The sequence below is a fragment of the Halyomorpha halys genome, unplaced genomic scaffold (genome assembly GCF_000696795.3).
Source record: "Halyomorpha halys isolate HHAL.00 unplaced genomic scaffold, Hhal_1.1 Scaffold814.1, whole genome shotgun sequence".
NCBI lineage: Eukaryota > Metazoa > Arthropoda > Insecta > Hemiptera > Pentatomidae > Halyomorpha > Halyomorpha halys.
In genome coordinates, this window is record NW_027107888.1 from 114,184 (window position 1) to 135,466 (window position 21,283).

At 30.6% G+C, this 21,283-nt stretch overlaps 1 protein-coding gene across 10 annotated transcripts in view; it reads right to left on the reverse strand.

Annotated features, from left to right (window-relative positions):
- Window positions 1–21,283, reverse strand: part of HDAC4 (histone deacetylase 4) — a 349,894-nt gene that overhangs the window by 32,294 nt on the left and 296,317 nt on the right. For all 10 annotated transcript variants that reach the window (XM_024360096.2, XM_014429679.3, XM_014429680.3 and 7 more), the window contains one exon: window positions 6,574–6,636. In XM_024360096.2, coding sequence (XP_024215864.1) covers window positions 6,574–6,636 — 63 coding nt within the window. The remainder of the gene's footprint in view (window positions 1–6,573; window positions 6,637–21,283) is intronic.

Here is a 21,283-nt window from a genome sequence, read left to right on the forward strand (position 1 = left end):
ATATATATGATTATGAAGTCGTTGTATTTGTGAAATATACAAGGTATCCCAGTATATATGTTCACTCCCAATAATCCGCTTTTATAATTTTGATTTGGTTTTAACTAGGTCATATCACTGTATTGCTAATTTTCCAGTCTTCTCCAGCGCACCCAACACAATATAAAGTCTCGAGGACATCTTCTTATCAGACGCCTTGAAGGATTGTCCGGAATAAAAGAGGAAGCAAGATTAGAAACAAATGGATGAGTCTAAAAGTAAATGTGATATTACGACAAATTCATATCAAATATTTTTTTGATCCACCGCGTCCCTAAGGTGTAAATCGGTCAAAACTGAAAACAAGCTTTTACAGTTGATGAGAATTTTTACGAACTAAAAATAATTTTTTATAGTTGTTGACGATTTGTACGTTACAGTGCAAAAAATTCGTAAAAATTGTTTTAGAATCAAATTTTCTATGAGAACCCGTTATCATCCGTTCGAGGAGACTAAAATGGCTGCCATAATAATGAAATTTCAATTGAGATATGTTTCAATAATGATGATGAATTTTAACGGGAAATTCTGAAACGATTTTATCCTTTCGTATTTTCCGCATCACATATCGCACACACAATATGGAAAGTCGAAAAAAAAATTGAGTGTCACATGTTTTTAACTGTAATACCTGAAGTATAATTTGTGGATTTTTATTACAAAACCTCTTTTTATTTTTATGTAACCACATTATCATTAAAATAAGTTCATAGAATTGGTAAGACCGTACTACTCTTTTTTTTTGTTATTCTATGACTTTTAAACATTCCAATAAATAAATTATTGTAATAGTTTATTTAAAATTTTGACTAGCTCTAACTATCTTTATTGACAATGTGTAATTAAAGTGACATGCCCTTTAGGACTTTATATAAAGCAGCGATACCTTCCTTTACGAAATTTCGTAAATTCTTCCTATACAGAACTGTATTTGTTAATTGTTTTTTATTCTTTTAGCCATGAAAGGTGTGGTAAGAATAATATTAAGTGAAAGAAAAGCAAAGTTATAATTCGGCCAAAATGACCGATGAATATTGTTGAAGGCACAAAATTATTTTAAGAATTTCATCTCCCAGAAAAATGGAGAATACAAAGTTTTTTTTTTGCAGATTTTAAACGTTAGATTTGGCTCAACATAGGTTATAAATTATAATATTTTTTCATGAAAACAAAGACGGTAAAATTAATCTGAAAAGAGGTGTGAGATTGTGGAATAATTGAATTTATGAAAACTAAAAAGGAGAAAAAGATGTGACAATCTCATCTCGATGGGGCGTGATTGTGCCAAAACGAAAAATAATCACACCACCCCCAAACAATTGAATTTTCTGCTACAATAAAGAAAGCTAAAATTTGTACCGATCTTGCTCCACTAAATTTGTCCAAATATATTAGAAAATACAAAAATCCTCAATATTAGGTATTTTAGAGCAGTTAATTTCTAATTTGTATAAATTAAAAGAAAAATTAAATGTGTACTACTACAACCCATGTAGGGTCAAAGGTCGCAGAACTTTGTAAGGAAGTACAACTACTAAACCATGGGTAGTGGAAGGAGGAGATTTAGTCAGAATCACGATCGACCGCCAGATTCTTGCCTAATTAAGGGTACCAACTTCATGAGACTCGGTGGGCGAAAATAATTATTTGCCAAAACCGGATTCCAACCAAGGTCCTTGGAGTTAGTAGCACAGTGCCTTACCACTGAGCTACACCCTCCCACATATGTATAAATTATTATTGGAAATACAGTCATTTTTTAGAATTATTAGTTTTCAATTTTTTTATTATTATTATTATTAAAAATGAAATTATTAGAAACATTCTGCTATTTTTATTCCGAAGGTGTTGCCAGTGGGGACTAGATATTATTGTCATCGAAGGAGAGATATGTATATATATGTTGGGTGCGAAGAGTGGAGTTTATTGTGAAGGCTGTGGGCCACATTGAAGGACCATTCGATAAACTGTCAGAATTATCTCCCGAGGTATTTTTAGAACGTGGCCGCCATGGCTGCTCCTTGCCGCTTCAGTTCTAGTTGTCGATGTGCTTTATATTATTACATCATGATAAGACTGCCCAACTAATCAGTCAAAATAAATACCTTATTATACAAAACATTATATTTTAATTTAGATGGGAGGGAAATATAAAAAAAAAAATTGTGTAAAGAGTGCTTGACACAGATTCTTGTTTACAAAGGCACATCAATTCAATTAGTCTCGCTATAGGCAGAATAAATTTATTCAACTGCTATAAAAATCAGGCTCTAATTTTTTTTTTAAATCATAATTCTAGAGGTGCTGAGTCATTCCAACTAAGGTCCATTTATTCAGAAATACATATATCCCACGACACATAGACTGAGTTCAAGAATCGTTTGACACCTCAATTTTTTTCCAGAGTTTGAAGATAGAATTTGGTTGGTCTTAGTAATGAGATAAATGAAGTCTCTTTAAGCAGCGAATTCGACATAGTAAACTTTTTCAGTTCTTCTCAGCGAATTTAATTCTGGGATTTTCAAAGCATAGAATAATTCAATTGAAGTATTAAATCTAATTTTAAAACAATTTTATATTGGTGATTTATATCACCGGTGATTCGGTGACTGAGCAAGTAATCCGTTATAATCTTCAAATACAAAAAAAAAAATATTTGAGGTTTATTTTCTTTATTATTATTTTTATTATTACTATTAATTTTTTTATGACTTCCTGGTCATTTCTGAAAAACAGAGAAGGGGAAAGAGAAGTAAGGGTAATTACATGATACGATCCTATTCTAACCATGGTGGGGGGTTGGGGGGGGGGGAGTTTTAATTTATTGGGACCAAGACAGAAACAAAAGTCGAACCGGCACCACTGCAATTCCGAGATCACAAAGACCTACGCCTCAACTCCCTCAGTTTCGCGGAACCTATGCGGTAGATCGAAGAAGCCCAGTACTACTACTAGCGTGGGGACGTGTCCATTATCGGACTCCTTAAACGTATACAGCACCTGATTTTTCCTCCTTTTCCACTCTCCTCCGATGAACCACCATATATATACCTCTGAGGATTCTTCTTTCAAAGACTAGGTGTTCCTGTTCACAAGCCCGGGAGGTAGTCCAAGCCTCACAACCATACAGCAAGACTGGAAGCACTATCGTCTTATAAAGACAAAGCTCGAAGAAACACAAAGAACGAAATCATTTGAAAGTTCAGCTTCCCAGAACCTATTAGAAAAATTCGTCACTCCGAATGTCGTTTTAGTCACCCTAGAGCGGCCGAGGTACTCAAGATATGATCAAAATTTATTTTAAACCTGTATTTTTTTCAATACATTTCCCGCGCAAGTCATGAAAAAACTCAAAACAGTTTGCAGTTTCTGGTAATTTAGGCCTTCAGAACACGTCGAATCAGAAAAATTACGGAACTAAAATAATATTCAAATAAGATTTTCTATGAGAACTCTTTATGGAAATTATTCCTTTTTATTAGAAATTCCGTAGTGAAGAGCTCAGCAGAACTAGAAGAGATTAAAAACTCAACTTTTATTACATAATAATTTGTACATAATACAATTTAAACAATATATTATACATATGATGTATGTATAACATGAAATTAATTTTTATCACCTCGCTAACCTCATATATAAGACTATCCTGTTTCGTTCAGTTTGAATGTTCTACAAAGGTTCAATGTACAGACAAGTTAACCTTTAGCTAAGTTAGTGTATATAAAATTGACTCCATTATTATTAAATTAGGTTTAAGTACTTCTAAGTATCATTGCATCAAGTTACTGGAAGCTTATTTCAAAAGCCGTCATAAGCAAGTGGTTAAGATAGGTTATTACAGGTAATAGTTGACATGGCGAGGTCAACTCATAAAGAAAAAAAAACACAACATTCCTCACGTTTACTGCGTTTCCTAATGATGTATATCTAAAACGGTGCAATTAAAAGTCCAACGTTAGCCAAGAAGTAATTAGACGTAAAAAAAAAAAGAGTGCCTCTTGCGTTTCAATATCATGGAGATAAGAAGAGCTGGCGATGGATTCAAACCAATTTTATATCAATCCTAAATTTATCAGTGGCGTAGCAAGAAGTATTGAACCGAGGTTCATGATGCTCTCATTAAATGGAGAGAGGAAAGTTTACATAAAGGAACAAGTTTTGAAGTCATCACATTTTATAAACTAGTAATACAATATACCAGAATTTAATAATAATAAAAAGAATAGAGAACCAACGCCGTCTACATACATCTAACACCCCTTCAAACAAATCCAAAACATCAGTCAAAACGCTATCCTCTCACCTAAGTTTCGGTCTATTCTTATAGTTTCGGATGTCAACTGACATTACAGATTAGTGTTTATTCACTTTTTAAGGATCCCTTAATAAGCTCCTAAAACCTTATAAAAATAAAAAGATAAAGTTTATTATAAATAAACGATTTATAATTTTAATTAACATGATGTAAGTACAAGTAAAACTCCAATAACCAATCTACATTAGAAGGTCTCGAGGTCATCTTATTTTCGGGCGCTTCGGAGGATTATGAGTAATAGAAGAGGAATAAGGTTAGGAACTAGTGTTTTCGGGATTATACAGTTTATTGGGGAAAGATTGATACTTGGTGCGGACTAGATTGTTCAAAGGACTTTGGGTTGTATGGCTTGGATATGAGAGGAATTCGCTGGTTTTAGTGCAGCCTCAAAACTCAACTCAGTAACTTTAAATAGGCCTATAATAGTCATGTCAATTAGTCTTTTGGATTTGTAGTAAGTATTGTAACATTCGGAATTGACATGCAGTTTCCTGTCTACTCAGCATGAGAATTTTAATTTAGTACTTAGTTATATTTAGCCCTATAGAATTATCCCCTCTTCATGAACTCCTTGATCATCTGCGTGTGAAAGGAGGTGGTCATGCCGACTAACTTAACGTTGGAATGGAAGAGCCATCCATATAAAAAGATGAGGCTCAAGAAGCAAACACAGTTTGAGACTATGAGGGCTGGTTCAGGTTGCGTATAGGAGGAGGCACAGGACGGCTGGACCAACGGATGGATAAGGTGCAGCCCCATCTTACCTCAGTGTTGGGGTGCAATTAAAAAGGTACCCTTTTATAATAAATGGCACACTCCAAATAATTATAAATCAATAAAGCCTGGAAAAAAAAAATTGAAGTTTATTGGAAGCGGTGCGTAACCCTAGCGCACTACCCCACTGCTGAAAAACCCCGTATGACAGAAATGCCAGGGAGGGGGTTTACGACGAAAGGTGAAGGTTATTTGATGGGATTGGTTGGAGTTAATATTAATCCTCCAGTTTTGACATAACTCTTCAAATTTCGATTTCGAATGAAGTTCGAGAGATTATTTACAGAGAACAAACATGTACCATCGACATACGAAGAGAAGACAAGGTTGGGATGTAAGCTGTATTTACAGTGTAGTGGATATGGCCGAGAATACTGCCTTGAGGTATACCAACGGACAGAGAAAAGGGACATTATTAAACAGTATTATGACTTACTTAGAATAATGTACAAGTGAGAAAGGGAGGGGTAATTGGAAAGTATATAGGCCGTATGAATTTACAGAATGTAAAGCAGTCCCGTTTGTAGGACCAGATCAAAAGCATTAAAAATAAAAGATATTATTTTTACACAACTTAACAGATAATTTTTCAAGTAAAATCAGTATAATAATCAATCAAAAAAGTTTTAGGATGACTAGATTTTTTTCTCTACAAGTTGATTTCGAAGAATATCCAATATGGCAGTCCTAATGTGCGTCAAAAGTAATTAAAAAACTGTTGAGAATAGAACTTATCATTAATCAGAGATACTTTCGATGATCTCTTACTACTCGATCAAGTACCATATCAGTTGCTGATAAAAAACCCTTGGCGTCAGATTTTGTAAATTTCTAGTGGATTTAATAAGTGATGATGCATAGTTGTATTTTAATCTTATTATTTATTTAGTGTCATATATATTATTGTACAAACATTTTATGTAATTATTTATTATTACAGATAATTGTTTTTCTCGTTCATTATTTTTTTATATTAAATTCAATAAATAAATCACGGCACTTTTAAACACAAATAAGACACGGTAATTTTTTTTTAGCAGTAAGATTCAAACAAATACTTTGATTCCAATATTATATTTGGTATTTTTAATTTCATTTTTTTTTTAAACTCCGACTCATACGGAACTTGAAAGCATCCCACACCGTCAATAGTTGTCTAGAAATAATTAATCAGACGTGGTTAATTATTTCTTGACAATTTTTCGATGAAGTTTGACTTCCATACTATTTCCAACCTACATAAATTGAAGAATATATTCTAAATTACCGTATAATATTGTGCTATATCTTACTTTGAACAGAGGAATATGTCAGGTTTTATAAAATATGTGAACAATTATTAGTAAGGCGTATACGAAATAAAGTTTTTTTTTTTAAATTAAATTAATTTTAACATATTATTTTTTATAGATAATAAAAATAAAATGAATAATGCAACGAACCTTTTGAAGGAAGTCCTTGATACTGTGGAGTTATCTCCACGCCCCGGTAGGAGCCAACGTTCTCTGTAACATAAAACATATACATTAAAAATCATATATTTATAATTTATTATATAATTATATGTGTAATAATCATTATATGTTTAATAAATCTATGTAACGCCACTAACTATAATAAAAGGCATAAATAATCAATTTAGTTCCAGTAAGATTCAATTGAAGTTAATAGGAAATATTAAAAAAATTTTTTTAAAAATGTACGGAAATGTATTGCATGGTACTATCTTGTCACGTAAAAATTCAGGCTTCTGGGACTACTTCATAAACTCTATCAAATTTATAAACATGTGTTTCCCTACTCTACAGCATCCTTAAACAATATCCCACTTCTTCCTGTAGAAAACTCTATCATGACAAACGAATTACATGGAGTCGTCATACAAGACTGAAGCGATAAGAAACTGCTTGTACATTCAGATTACTAAATTTACTTGAAAATACTTCATTATCAGGTCTATTTGGAGCTCCACTAAAAACAGAGAATTCCTTCCGTTTCCAGCCCTCACAAATAATCCTTAATGCTCCTTATAATGATACAAATAAAATTATAAATAAAGACCTCAATAATACATTTGTAGCAGATTTGGCCCATAATAGATATACGAATATCTCCTTTAATTCCAAACTCCTTGCCCATACTAACCTACTAGTTCGTAACTTTTCAACCCAATCCATAACGACAATCCCGCGAGGTTTCTGAAAAGAAGATAGTCACGAGACCCTCTAAATTAGAATAATTAAGGAGGAGCTACCAATGAGTTGATCCCCATGCTATTATCATGTTTTATTTCCTTACTTCACAAGTAGTTGTTTTATTATTTGTATATACTTGTAAATTTCAATAAATCAATAAAAAAATTACAACCAAACCCAGATTGGGACTTCCCACATTAACTACATAAGTCTTTGCCCGATTATTCTTATCAAACCGAGACAGCCACAATAAATTCCTGGTAAATGTTCCATTATATCAGTTGAGGAAGTATAGGGTTTATCAGTTTTTAGTTTAATTTTATCATTTCTATGTTCTAAACTCCAGTATACAGAAAAGATACGTCGGCCAGATTATAAAAAATAATATAAGAAGAATTTCAAAAATTATTAATATTTTTGAAATTCTTTTAATATTTTAAATGTTGGAGAGGCAAATCAATGTTTTTTCCCTTTAAATTAAAAATTTAAATCAAAAAAAGGTAAAATCAATACATCAGCTTCGATAACATCACAGGAATTATATCTTAATAATAGGGGTGGAATTTATATGTTTTTAAATAATTATTTATAGAAGTAATTTTTTTTCCTGATGTAGACATGACACTGATGCAAACATGAATTTCGATGTAACTTTTTTTGAATGATTATGATACCTGACAGGTGTCACGCCGTTTTAAGGTATCAAACACTACCTGTGAAAAATATCAAGAATTCAAGGTTTCATTTATTTTTTTTATTTAGCTATATTTAAACAATTTCCAATGAACGGGTGACCGGTTAAAAATAAATGAAGAAAGAAATTTCGGGTGGTTGGGGTCAAAATAGTAAAAAACACATTTATTCTAAACCAACGTTTTCCCCACTTTGCAGGGTGTGTAATCATAATAATGCTAATAAATATATATATACAATAATTACTGTAATAATAATATCCTGTAAAGTGGAGTATAATAAATATTTTTTGTACTTTTTCGAGCAAACTATTGCATTTGTTTTCATTAATCTTATACTTAAAACTAATAATCTTGCAAGTTAAAAATAAAATTAATAATGGTTAGAAACTGTTATAAATGAATATAACAATCTGATTCAAACGCAAAATGCTGATTTCAGAAATGACTTATTTTTTTCTTTTAAAAAGATTTAACCTTTTATTTATAGCAGCTAACATTGGTGTAGAGTAAGAAACGTTTTTCAATTATACCTAAATTAATAAAAAAATAAATATTTTGATAAATATACACTTAATCATTTTATTTTTTTTTTAGTATTATTTTATTTTTTAGTAAGCACTAAAAAGAATTAATTTTAAGAGGATAGATTTTTTTTTTTATAAATCTGATTTCGTTACTTAGGCCACGTTTGATAATTCATAATGAATAACTTAAATTTTAAAAAATAACTATACAAAAATTTCCGAAATAAACTCATTTATTGATATTGTCAATTTAATCATGCTTACTTCATAATGTACCGAAATTTAAAAAAAAATTAAATTAATACATTGGTTATTTATCATTCCTACTTTGTTTTTGTTTTTTTATAATGGTATAAAAATATAACATTTAAAGGTAAAATATGACAGTTAGTTTATAATATGAAGTGCGCAATCGTAGTATAAATGGCCGAAATAGAATATGTACTTTACAAGCTGCAGTAAATTTTTAAATTTCTTTTTATTCTATAATTAAAAAAAAAAAGTTTTTGGTGGAATGACCACAGCAGTATTTATGATCATCTATTTAACATGTTATATTATGTTAAATGGAAAAATATTTGATTCTTTTAGCATGTTAAAACGATATAACATTTAGCAGTTGATATTCTGTTAAATGGTATGCTAAATGGAGAATGACGTCAGGCAACAGACAAACTGAGCTCCAAATTATTTTGTCTGATGTTGTTTTAATAGGTTAGTTGCTCCTAGGTTTGGTTTGTTTTGGATCTTTTGAAGCTCTAATAAAGTAATGAAAAAAAAAATTAAGTGAGGAAACAAGGAACAAGGAAAGATAATGTGACGAAGTTGTTGGATATTTTATTATCTCGTACAGATTATAAGATTACAATACAAGTTGCCCAGAAAATCCACAAGGAGCTTCTCTGCATTTAACATATAAGATGGAATTTAACTTAGGCAGCTTAGAATCCTATACTTATAACATTTAGCATGTTAAAACTTTTTACATTTAACATGACATCATTACTTTTCTCCCTCGTTGTAAATGAACACCAATAATATTTGAAAAAAATATATATGTTCTTCTTAATAAAAAATTTGAACTGAAAATTAAAAAAAAAAAAGTTCACTTCCTTTTAAAATCAAAATCAGATTTAGATAAATATGATTTGATGTTGTTTTTGATGCTTCGTATACAACCGAAAAAAATAAAAAAGATAAGTAGGTAATACTGTAAGGATTAATTAAACAGCTCGTATGTATAATTTTACATAAATGTATATGTATAATAAATCATTAAAATAACATATATAGTACGATATAGTCGACGAAACTACTCCTGTACTTGAACTAATTGTAAAAATACCTTATGCTGAGTTGCAGCATTAGGTAGTCAAATCCTTTAAGTAAATAAAAGATAAATACAATTACGCAAATGGAGCTAATAAACAAGTGAATTAAACATCAGTGACGACAAATGGCTGACGCGCGTAGCACCAGCGATAATATGGTAATTATTACGGCTAGCAATCACGGGCCAATAGGCGTCAAGGTTACATCTAATCGTCCCTGCCTTTGCGAAAAAAAGAATCTCATTGGACAAAAAGGTAAGATAGTCAAAATGCTTTATAGAGTAAAGTGCCCTTATTTTAAGTCTTTTATCGGAGGAAGAAAATTTAATAAGAGAGTCAGGTACCAAAAAACGGATAATTTAAGTGTCAACAAGGAAATTTGGTCTATGGATGGTTTGTTTCAAGAGAATGGCAACCTTCTCTAATAGGTATAGTATCAGGCATAATCCATGGTTTATGACCAATTGGATATTATCCTTAAATTCGTGTATTTGAGTAATGTCTGCTGCTACAATATGGAAACCGTATATCAGGTATCTGCTTTACATATATGTATTTAAACATTTTTCTTTATTCAGAAATATATGCATACAGTTAACTGTGTAAATAGTGGCAACTATATCTGGAGCTTTGAAATTAATTTCAGTGGTGTTTTCAAATTATGATACTGTAACCTAATTTGAAAATTTTTTAAGAATAGTATTTCTAATTAGAGGGAATGAGTTTCATGTTTTGTACTGCAAGGAAGCGTGTATTAGATGGGTGGGGATAAAGTGGGTGTACTAATAAGTACAAATTTGCCACAAATGTATTTTTACGGCAGCAAATTGGAGATGTAATAAATGATATTTTAAAGTAAAATAAAAAAGTTAAAATTTTTTTAGTTCAATATTTTTTGTATAATCAAAAATTATAGAAAAGTATTCCATTTTGTTTTTGTATTTGTGACTCCTTGCTTTAAAAAATAAATAAATAAAAACAGTAGAATCAACATAATTGCAAAATCTCTTACCATAATTTAATTAGCATTAGATTCTCTAAAATAGGGGAGGAGGAGGGGGGGAGTAAATGTAACATATATTGCTCTCCTGCAAATGATGGCTGAAATTCATCGATTGCATTTTAGGGACCTTTAAATAGTATTTAAATCATTGGATGTGAAGTGTAAATTTATATTTAAGATGGTCCTTTTGGAGTTCTATCAGTGAGTAGATTATCCACATGTTTGTATCATGTCAATTTATCACTAACAGCAAATTTATTAGTTGTTTATATATTTTATCCAGTTGTAAACAACAATAAATAAAATATTTAAAAAAAAATTATCCTAGAGGATGCCCCAGTAGGCCGAAACAATGAGTTTTTGAGACTCAATTTGGACAAAAAAATTTTTTTTTTTTTTAAAAATGGGTATTATTAAACGGTTTTACTACAAATTAATGAGAAAAAATTTCTAGCTACAGATATATCTAGGAACGGCGATAAATGTGAAAAAAAAAAAATTCGGTTTATCAAATCAAAATCTTTTTACTTGTAACACTTGATCCGTTTAGGCCATTATCTAAATTAAACTACATTTCTCGGCCTCCTTTGATATATTTTTGTCCAATAGGATAAAAAATGCATAATTTTCTGAATAAATATATACTATTCTAAATACTAAAATGAGAATGAGTGTATACCTCCATTTGTTCGCTATATGTTTTCGATATCGATTACCTTTTTAATATTTATGTTAAATTCAATCCAAACGCCGTGATTAGAAAAAGGGATAGTCCGTAAGTGTTAAACGTAGGATGCCAGATGAAAAGCAAAAAAAAAAATATATATATATTCAATCGAACGAAAAATGGAAAAATGCTCCACGAAATTTGTAAGATGGGCCCGTACACGCCTACTAGAACTCTACGGACTGACTAACTCTAACGAGACGTTCTGTACACAAAAAGTACACAGCTCTCGTTAAGGGCTACCAACACAACGGCAACAAATTACCCCAAGAACCGGATCAGACTGAACCATTCCGGGTCCTCAATGTTGTGTGTCTTAGCAACCTAACATGCTAACATGCACTACTATTCAGTGCCCGTCTCTCTAGGCTGTTTTATTTAAACAATATTAATACTATTTATCTATTCGATTCCTTTATTTGTTTATTTATGAATACATAAAGTCTTCATGTTCACTTTTATTCAGTAAAAGGTCAACATGTTAGTTCTTTTCTCTATCAATGCAGTGGATATACATTTTTTTTTAATGCTTGTTATATCAAAAATGGCCGGCCCAATACATATAGTACAAGAGCCCAAGAGGAGAAAAAAGGCAGTTATCTCACCCCAATTTTTGATTAGTGAATTGAAAACTAGGTATAATTAATAGTCAAAATTGATGAGTCTGCCAAGTATAGGTAGGGGGAATAAAAAATGGCGGTTGTTTAAAAGCGATAAAAAAAACTAATTTTTCATTCGGAGCTGTATATCTTAAAAATTAGGAACAACACAAGAAAACCTAAAAGAACGTCATTTAAAGAAGAGTACATTTGCTAAAATATGAGCCCTAATAGAGTTATTTACGTTAAATAGTTCTCGAAATATAGCATTTTAAAAAGCAACATTTCATAAAAATGTTGTATGGGACGTACTGAAAGATCAGTAGTTAGTGAATTTATTTTGAAAAATTTATCAGTAGTTAGTGAATTTATTTTGAAAAAATTATATCTCAAAAACCATTTGGCGTACAGATGTCTATTAGCACTCATATTAAACCTAGTTTAATGAGCTATAAAGTAGTTTATAATGTTTATCTTCTTAGGTGTAATAGTGTACACGAAATTCGCTAAAATATATTGATTTATAGTTGTTCAAACAAATTTTCATTTGCCAAATTTATATTCATAGGTGAATAGCATAAAAACTACTACCCCTACGAAGATAAGTGTCATAAACTACTTTACAGTAAGTTAAATTTTCTTTATTTTGAGTGTTGACAGACATCTTATGGATCTAGAGATATATTTTTCAAAAATCCAACATTTTATACGAACAAATAGAAATTAACATTTTGTGAGTGTACTTTGTCAAATATCATAATAATATAATAATAATAATAATATAATTATCATAAAAACTGCTACTCCTACAAAGATAAACATAATTAACTATTTTGTAGTAAATTTAATTAGTTTTAATTTGAGCACTGGGAGACATCTGTACGTCTAATGGTTTCTGAAATGAAGTTTTTCATAAATAAAACTTATTCCTCGAACAACTATAAATCAATTTAGTTTAGCAAAGATCATGAAAACTACTATTCCTACGAAGGTAAAGGTCATGAACTTTTTTATAGTCTATTAAACTAGCTTTAATTTAAGTGCTAATAGACATCTGTACGTCACATAGTTCCTGAGATATAGATTTCTCAAAATAAATTAACTAACTACTAATCTTTCAGTAGATTTTTATGAAATTTTGCTTTTTAAAAAGCTATATCTCGAGAACTATTGGACGTAAATAGCTCTTTTTGGGTTAATATTTCAAAAAATTTACTCTTATTTAAACAATGTTCTCTTAGATTTTCTATTAGATTTTGTTTTAGTTTCGAATGAAAAATTAGTTTTTTTTATCGCTTTGAAACAGCCGCCATTTTTTATTTCCTCTACCTATACTTGGCAGACTCATCAATCTTGTCATCATTATACATAGTTTTCATTAAAGTAATCAAAAATTGGGGTGAAATAACTGCCTTTTTTTCTTGTACTAATAGGCGTAGGCAGGATTTCGCCAAGGGGGAGCAGACTTCAGCCGATTCACACACTTGCGCATATGTATATGTATATATATATATATATATAGTCCACTCTGGAACGTTGGGTAAATGAGAGATACGTAATTCTGCATCATTCCAAGAAATAGCCCCAACAATATTACTTCAAATCAATCATTACTTTTAAAATTTTAATTACCTACAACCACAATAAATTATTGCAAATGAATCTTGAAAATCGAGCATAAACTTGATTACTGTACATAAATACACACAATAAATATAAAATTATAAGAGGTTTGCTATGAGAGCATCAGCCTTCTGGGATTGCTGGCAAAAATGCTAACCATCTCTTCTGACACCCTGTGATTACTAAAAAGGCAAACTGTAAGTTATAATAAGAAGAATGGAATCTAAAAAAGGTACCTTTTTATTCATTTTCCCCATTAATTTTAGAGATAAGAATATAATGAATAATTCTGCTCATTGAATTTTACCTTTTTATACATAGGCGAAGAATCTACGCCTATTTTGTCCTTTCAAAGGTTTGGTTCTGATCTTGTGATCGGTGAAGGAGTTAACACAGCCATGTTACCTTAGTAGCATCTTTTCAGAAAGAAACCATCTATCAAATAAGCTCACTATTTTCTTTATTTCTTTTTTATGGGTCTCAAAAATCTAGGGGGCTCCCCCCCCCCTGCTGACACCCATTTCCCAATATGACGTCTAGAAGAATCAATAGTATCATCATTTTCAGTATAACAAAATCTCCCTTCTGAACAATTTCTTAAATCTGCTAAGGAACTTTCCGTTTTTTTTTTTATTATTTTGATAATTAATTCCTGTAAAGATGATTATTACGCGCAGCGTACTTTTGCATGATCATAATTAAGCAAATCATTGTCATTAAAAAAAATTGGGGATTTTTTTAAGGCCTTAATTCCCTGATTCCAATTTGATGTATTATCCGCCTCAGTTATGGGTTGCATGATATTGTTAGTGATCCCAAAACTGACAAGAAATGGATGGGACTCGGTCTAAAATAGACTGAACTCAGAACCCTTAGGTTGCTTTGGTTCTAAATATCCAAATAGGAATTTATTTGTAAACAAGGCCTCTATATCCGAGAGCTAAATGGGTTCGGGCGTTATGTGGTCCAAGCTGAGTGTGAGGTCGATTGATCTAACGTCGATTCTTCAATCACGGACTGACATTTTCAGATTTATAATTTCTAATACATCAGAACTGTTTCAGTTTCGTTCGCACGTTTGCGGCCATTCTGTTTTTTTATTTTGATTGATGTAAAGTTTATCCTTTAGATTTATAATTTTTAATATATTATAACTGCTTCAACTTCGTTTGAATGTTTGCTGCTTTTGGATCATATAAGTTGAAATTTGGCATGTAGGGTTGTTTTCTGGGGATCAAAATCAGTGAAGGAGTTGTTTTCCTGCATCTTTATTTATTTTTTTTAAGATTTAATATCTCTGTTTCGTTTTACCAAGGAATTTTCATTGGATTCGGTTTAATAGTTATAGGAAAGGAAAATCAGTATTTTTTTTGGAACTGTTTCTCGACCGAACCTCGAACATTTTAGATATTTTCTATTTCATAACGATTTAATAGTTTTTTCATGTAAGAATCCGACATTGAGAGATGATTTGGGTCTAGATTTGAAGAACAGCTGTTACTGCACGATTATGATAAGAAACTGATTACTATTTAGTAGATTTATAATCAAAAAATGGAATTAGACTTGTTTTATATCAATAATAAACTATCTATTCTCAAAAGTCTTGCCGTTTTCGATAACTTTGGACTAACTGATTTCTCTTCTTTAGGACAGTAAGAACCCACGCCAAAGAAAGAACTTTTGTAAAATATCATTTATTTTGTTGGCTATAGTAATCCTACAGTTAAGTATTAACTAAAAGTAAGTATAATAAGTATAGTAACAAAGTTAACGAGTAAACAAAGTTAGATATCGAAAAAAAAAAGTTGATCAATGAACAAAATGGTATTTATTTGAATAAACAACGGCCTCTTCACAGGTAACTGCACAATATACACAAATTACTTAATTATACCTTAATTGTTTATAAGAAAACGATATATCTGCATATAGAAGTAAAAATAAATAATAATGAAGAAAAGACTTTTTCAGAGATAACTGCGGAAAATACAAAAATTATTTAATAATATCTAAAAAATATTATACAAAAACAGAATATCTCATGTCGCTTTTTTTGTAATAACTTTAAAAAAAATTTCTATTCATTTCCGGTATTCCCGAATTTTGCAATAGTCTAGAATAGTATCTTATTGTTTGTTAAATAAAAATATAAAATACGTTTACCACTAACTATCTTAAGAAAATGGATCAAAAAAGTTTTTTTAAACCTAAAATTTTGATTTTTCAGTAGCTTTTTATAATTTTCCGAAAACGTGAAAACTAAGAAATACTTCATTTTTTAAAAAAAACTTCATTAAATTTAAACGTTCAATAAATTAAAAATTAAAAAAAAAAGTTTCTTGCTACAATAATTAAGTTTCTTGTTACAATAATTGTGGTAGGTAGTTGATGTAATCTAGAACAACACATTGAGGTTAGTACTGTATACACCCGAGAACCAATCTCCCTAAGAGCTTCTTTGGAATCCTTTATGACGTCCGACGATTTGGATATATAATCGATAGTTAATACTCCTCCGACCTGCCACAATCGAATTGAGAAGATCGATGTGTGAGATGAGGCGTGGCAGGAGGAGGTTGATGCCCCCTTGAGCCTTGCTCTCTGCCCCTTATTGTTGTTGTTGTTGTTCTCAACTATACTCATTATTATGTACAGAACATACTGCTAGTTCAGCTGTATTAATAATCGGTTTATAGATAAACACTTTATCGTTTTTTAACTACGCCATCCTAATACAACCATACATTGTAGGTCATAAAATAATATGGTATTGTGTAAATACTTGCTCATCCCCAATATAATCTATACATTTTTGAATATTTATTACATTATAATTTCTGTTGTGATAATTTTTATATTAGCACCAACGATTTGTTGTTTCCTCCGTTCTGATTGATTTTTTTTTTTTTTATTTGGACTAATCATTTATCAATTCATTTTATAAACAAATTCTGTCAAAATAAGTGTATATGTACTATTGTAATATATAGTTTAGCAGTAGAAATTTTGAGTTTTGTGATTATTCTCTGTTTTTATGTATATTAAGCAACTAGGTATCAACACTCCATAGTTTAAGTAGACAGTTAATGTTAATATTTAAAAAAATTAACACCTTTCATTTTTCGACCAGTTTCATATACTTTAGCAATCTCCAATAGATTAAGATCTGGGAAGATGGGACTTTTCCATAGGTTTGCACATCGAATGTGGAACGTGAAAGGGTAAAAACTTTTAATGTTTAATTTTCACTTATGTATATACGGAATACATGGTAAAGGAAAGTATTGCAATCGTGAAAAATTTCGAATTCCAATTTTCGCATTTAGTTTCCCAAAATGGTCAGTGAGTTTGTTGAACACCCTAGCTCAAAAACACAAAGTCGCATGAAATATATCTGAGATGTGGCAGCAGCTATTTCGCTAAAATCAGCTTACCGTGTTAGTATACCACTTTACAGAATCGATATTTCACACTTTTTCGATTTTCTTAAACTTGGTGAATCAATGAGCAATTATATACGATATTTTGTAGCAACAGAAAAATAAAAATTTTTTGTTCATAATTTTCGTCTTCTCTAGTCTTTAGATATTTTTTTTTACGAAAATCACAAGAATAGAAATAACACTAGCTCACTGACATACACAAAACTTTGGGGACGCAAGTAGGTTAGTAAGTGAAAGTTGTGTGAAATGTATTATGAAATATTGTGAAAAATATTGCTTGGTGAAAATTGAATTCTGTACAAAATTAAAGTACATTAAATTTAGAAAATTAACGAACCTAATGTATACAATAAATTTTCCACAAAAATCCTTCTATTTCTCAAAGGTGTTTTATTGTCCGTACGCCATATCTCAACTAATACTTCACCATAACAACGATTCCGTCATTATTTTGAAGATTAAGCACATATACTCAGATAGCATACGATTATTACAATTTTGCGACTAACACTGTTTTTAATGAAGTTTAAAAAATATTTGTTTGATAAATCCAGTATTTGGTTTTTGAATGTTCTGCAACGCAACATGTTACACTATACAGAATGACAACTTCATGTCATGAGGTTGGTATTTTTTATTACTTGTTCAAATTAATGTTTAGTAACTGATAATCCTTATTTTTTTTAAATAAACTTATAAATGAAAGAATACTTAGCCTCATTCTATACAAATTTATTAAAGAATTATCAATTTTTAATCTCACAGATACCTATTGAATGCTTTAACTATTATGGGAAAAAATCAATTTTGTTGACATTATTCATTGGGATCATTTTTATTTTTATTTCATGTTTCTGATATTATCAGTATCACCAATTTAGATAACTTAATTGATTTATCTTTTTAGCATTATTAATATATTCTTTACAACGTTGTTTAAACATTAAAATAATAAAAAATGTGTGGATTTAATTTAAGTCACAGAAAGAATATTATAAATTTATTAAGGTTGTTTTTATCTATATGTAAAAATATAATAGGTTTTTTACTTCTCATGGCTTAATGCTAATCAACAGGAAAAGGAGATATTAAAAAAAATCAAATTATCAAAAAAGGAAATAAGGAGTAATGGAAAAAAACAACTAACTACTCAAAAAATGTATAAATTTATGCAAGAAAATGTCGACTAATGGAGAAAATTATCAGTTGGAAATAGTGCAAGCTATTGTTAGAAACTCTTCTATTGGGTATCTTATGTAACCTCGCTACGTCGTCAATAATACCGATTGTAAACAATACTCCAATCGATTTATTATCTTCAAATCGATAATTTTGTTTTCGAAGACAACCAACTGGTAAATTGGTGGGGCGAGGCGGAGAAAATACCTGAGGATTTAAGGATTGGAAGAGGACGATGGAGATGCCATCTGGCGGCCTGGTGGGGGAACAGGGGCCTCGTGGCAGGTCATGGTCGATCACCGACCACACTACCACACTACCACACTATAATATACTGTGCACAGTCCCCTGTCACGCCCCGACAGTGAGAGTGTCTATATTAGTAATACACTCACAGTTTTAAAGGTTTATTAATAATGTCATCAACCAATAGGCGGCAAAAATAAATACACAATTTAGAAAGATTAACTTAATTTACAAATGTAATGGCACCTTATAAAAATAGTAATAATAAAATATATAGCGAACCCGAAGGTTCGATGTCGATTCAATCACTGTTTCCACGCATTCGTCCTCCTACCACGATTCTAACCCATATATGCAAGAGCAGCCTGAAAGCAATCCTCCATTTCGTTACTAAGTCCGAGAAATATGGATAAATAAAGTTAAAACTAAAAAATAATGAGCATCCTTCCTTTCTTTTTCCTTGTAATTTAAGAATTCTATTTGTACTTGTAAAAGTTATTACAATAAGTGAATGAGCTGCCACGGATAGGTATTAGAGTGACAGTAGTACACAGCAGTGCGTCCTCCATAACTGTCACCCTCCGTCGAGTTATATCACAAACATCATTTCTTACAATTTTCAGTACGAATTTATTGATTTATACTTGCAATTTTTAGAGAACCCAATGAAATTTTGTAATTCGTAACGAAAATGATTTACATAGAAATGCGTGGTGAAAGGTATAGAAATTTCGAGGAATGAGTTCGTTAACAGCCCTAAAGTCGTTTGTAATTTTTGAATATGAGATTTTTTTTTAAGTCCATAAACGTAGCAAGAATAAGCCTAAATAGGTTTGATTAATTACCTGTACACGTTAAATTTCTGTTTGGTAGGGTTAGTTTAAAACGTCTATTGAGTATCGAATATAATACTCTCATTCGGAAATTTATTGTTTTGTCTTGACATGAGGGTTAAACGTCAATCTGTTGTAAAGTCCCAAGCATGTCTACACGTTTGTCAAAATCACTCATGCGCAAGCATGTGGATGGGTTATTCAGATTGGCTCGTACAAGTTCGCGTCGGATTTCGGTCTTTAGGCAAATATCAAAGGACACTTATGCCGCATTCACATGTTTATTTTCAGTTTACATTGTTTTAGAATGCCAAAAAATAAATAGTTGAGCTCTGCGTGTTTTAATTAATTAAAGAATTTCTCCAACCTTTAGATTCAATAATCAACTCTTATTTAATATTGTATATTTTAAAATTCTACCCATTCGGTGTAAATAAAATGTTTTAAATCTTGTAAATAAACTTTAATAGTTAATTTTTGATTAACATAGAACAAATATATTTTTGTGATGACATATGTCCAGGTAATTAAATTAAAAAATTTCTGAAAAAATCTGGAATGAAAGTTGAATTTATAGGTTATGTAATAATATTTATATGAATTTTTATTATCTACAACCTATATTCCTGATATTTACGTTTCTTTTAGTTATGTCAATTTTTATTTTGTTCCATTATATAATAAAAACAAGGTAATTCCAGTGTAATAGAAAAAAAATGACCTTTGTTTACAAAACATTTGTACTAGTCTTAAATTTGCGGCAAGTGGCAAACTTGGCAAGCATTACTGTATTTATTTGGGGTGGGTTGTCTATGTTAACTGGAGGGCAGGTTTCGAGGCGTAATGGTGTAAATACAACATATTGAGACTAGTGTTCAAGCTTTTATTTCCATATCTTACACTAGTTTTGCAACCTCTCAATATTAGGGGTATTCATGATCTTTAGTTTAACATGTTAAATGGAAAAACTTTTGTTAAATGGAGAAATATTTCTTTCTTTTACCAAGTTAAAACGATATAACATATAACATTGTTGAGAGTCAGTTACTAGGTCTGTTAATGGAGATTACGTTACGCAACAGACCAGCTGAGCTCGTCACCTTTTTGTTTGTTGTGTTAGGTTACTTGCTCGTAGTTTGTGTTGCTTTTTTTATGTTAGAATTGTTTGGATGATTTTATAAATAATAAAACAATGGATGAATATAATAATAATAATGCAATGAAAGTCGCTAATTAACCCATCTTGATTCTCTTTCTCACAAGTTAGATGATCAACAAGACACTCAGTAGCCAAAATTTTATACAACTTCTACTTTTCACTTAATATAGGTATATTGTAATAAATTACTTTAATATAAACTTAGAAGTAAACAATAACGTGAAGTTGTGGAAGGAAAGGTTATAAAACAAGGTGCTCAGATAATCCGTGAGGAGCTCTTATGATGTTAACATTTAACATAACCTTAAATAGGGCTGTTCACAATCCTATACTTATAACATTTAACATGTCAAAACATTTTACATTTAAAACATCATGAATATCCCTATTATGTCGTAAATTCAAAACGCCCAGTGCCTCTGTTTCTCACAATAATCGCCGGCACAGTGAGTAAGTATTCGTACGTCGGTAAGTCATATTTTTATATTAAGTACATATGAGAGACCAAGATAGAACCTTGAGAGACCCTAACCGCAATTTTATTTATGAAATCTCCAGGCTTTGTAGAACAACGTAATAATAAATAATAAGC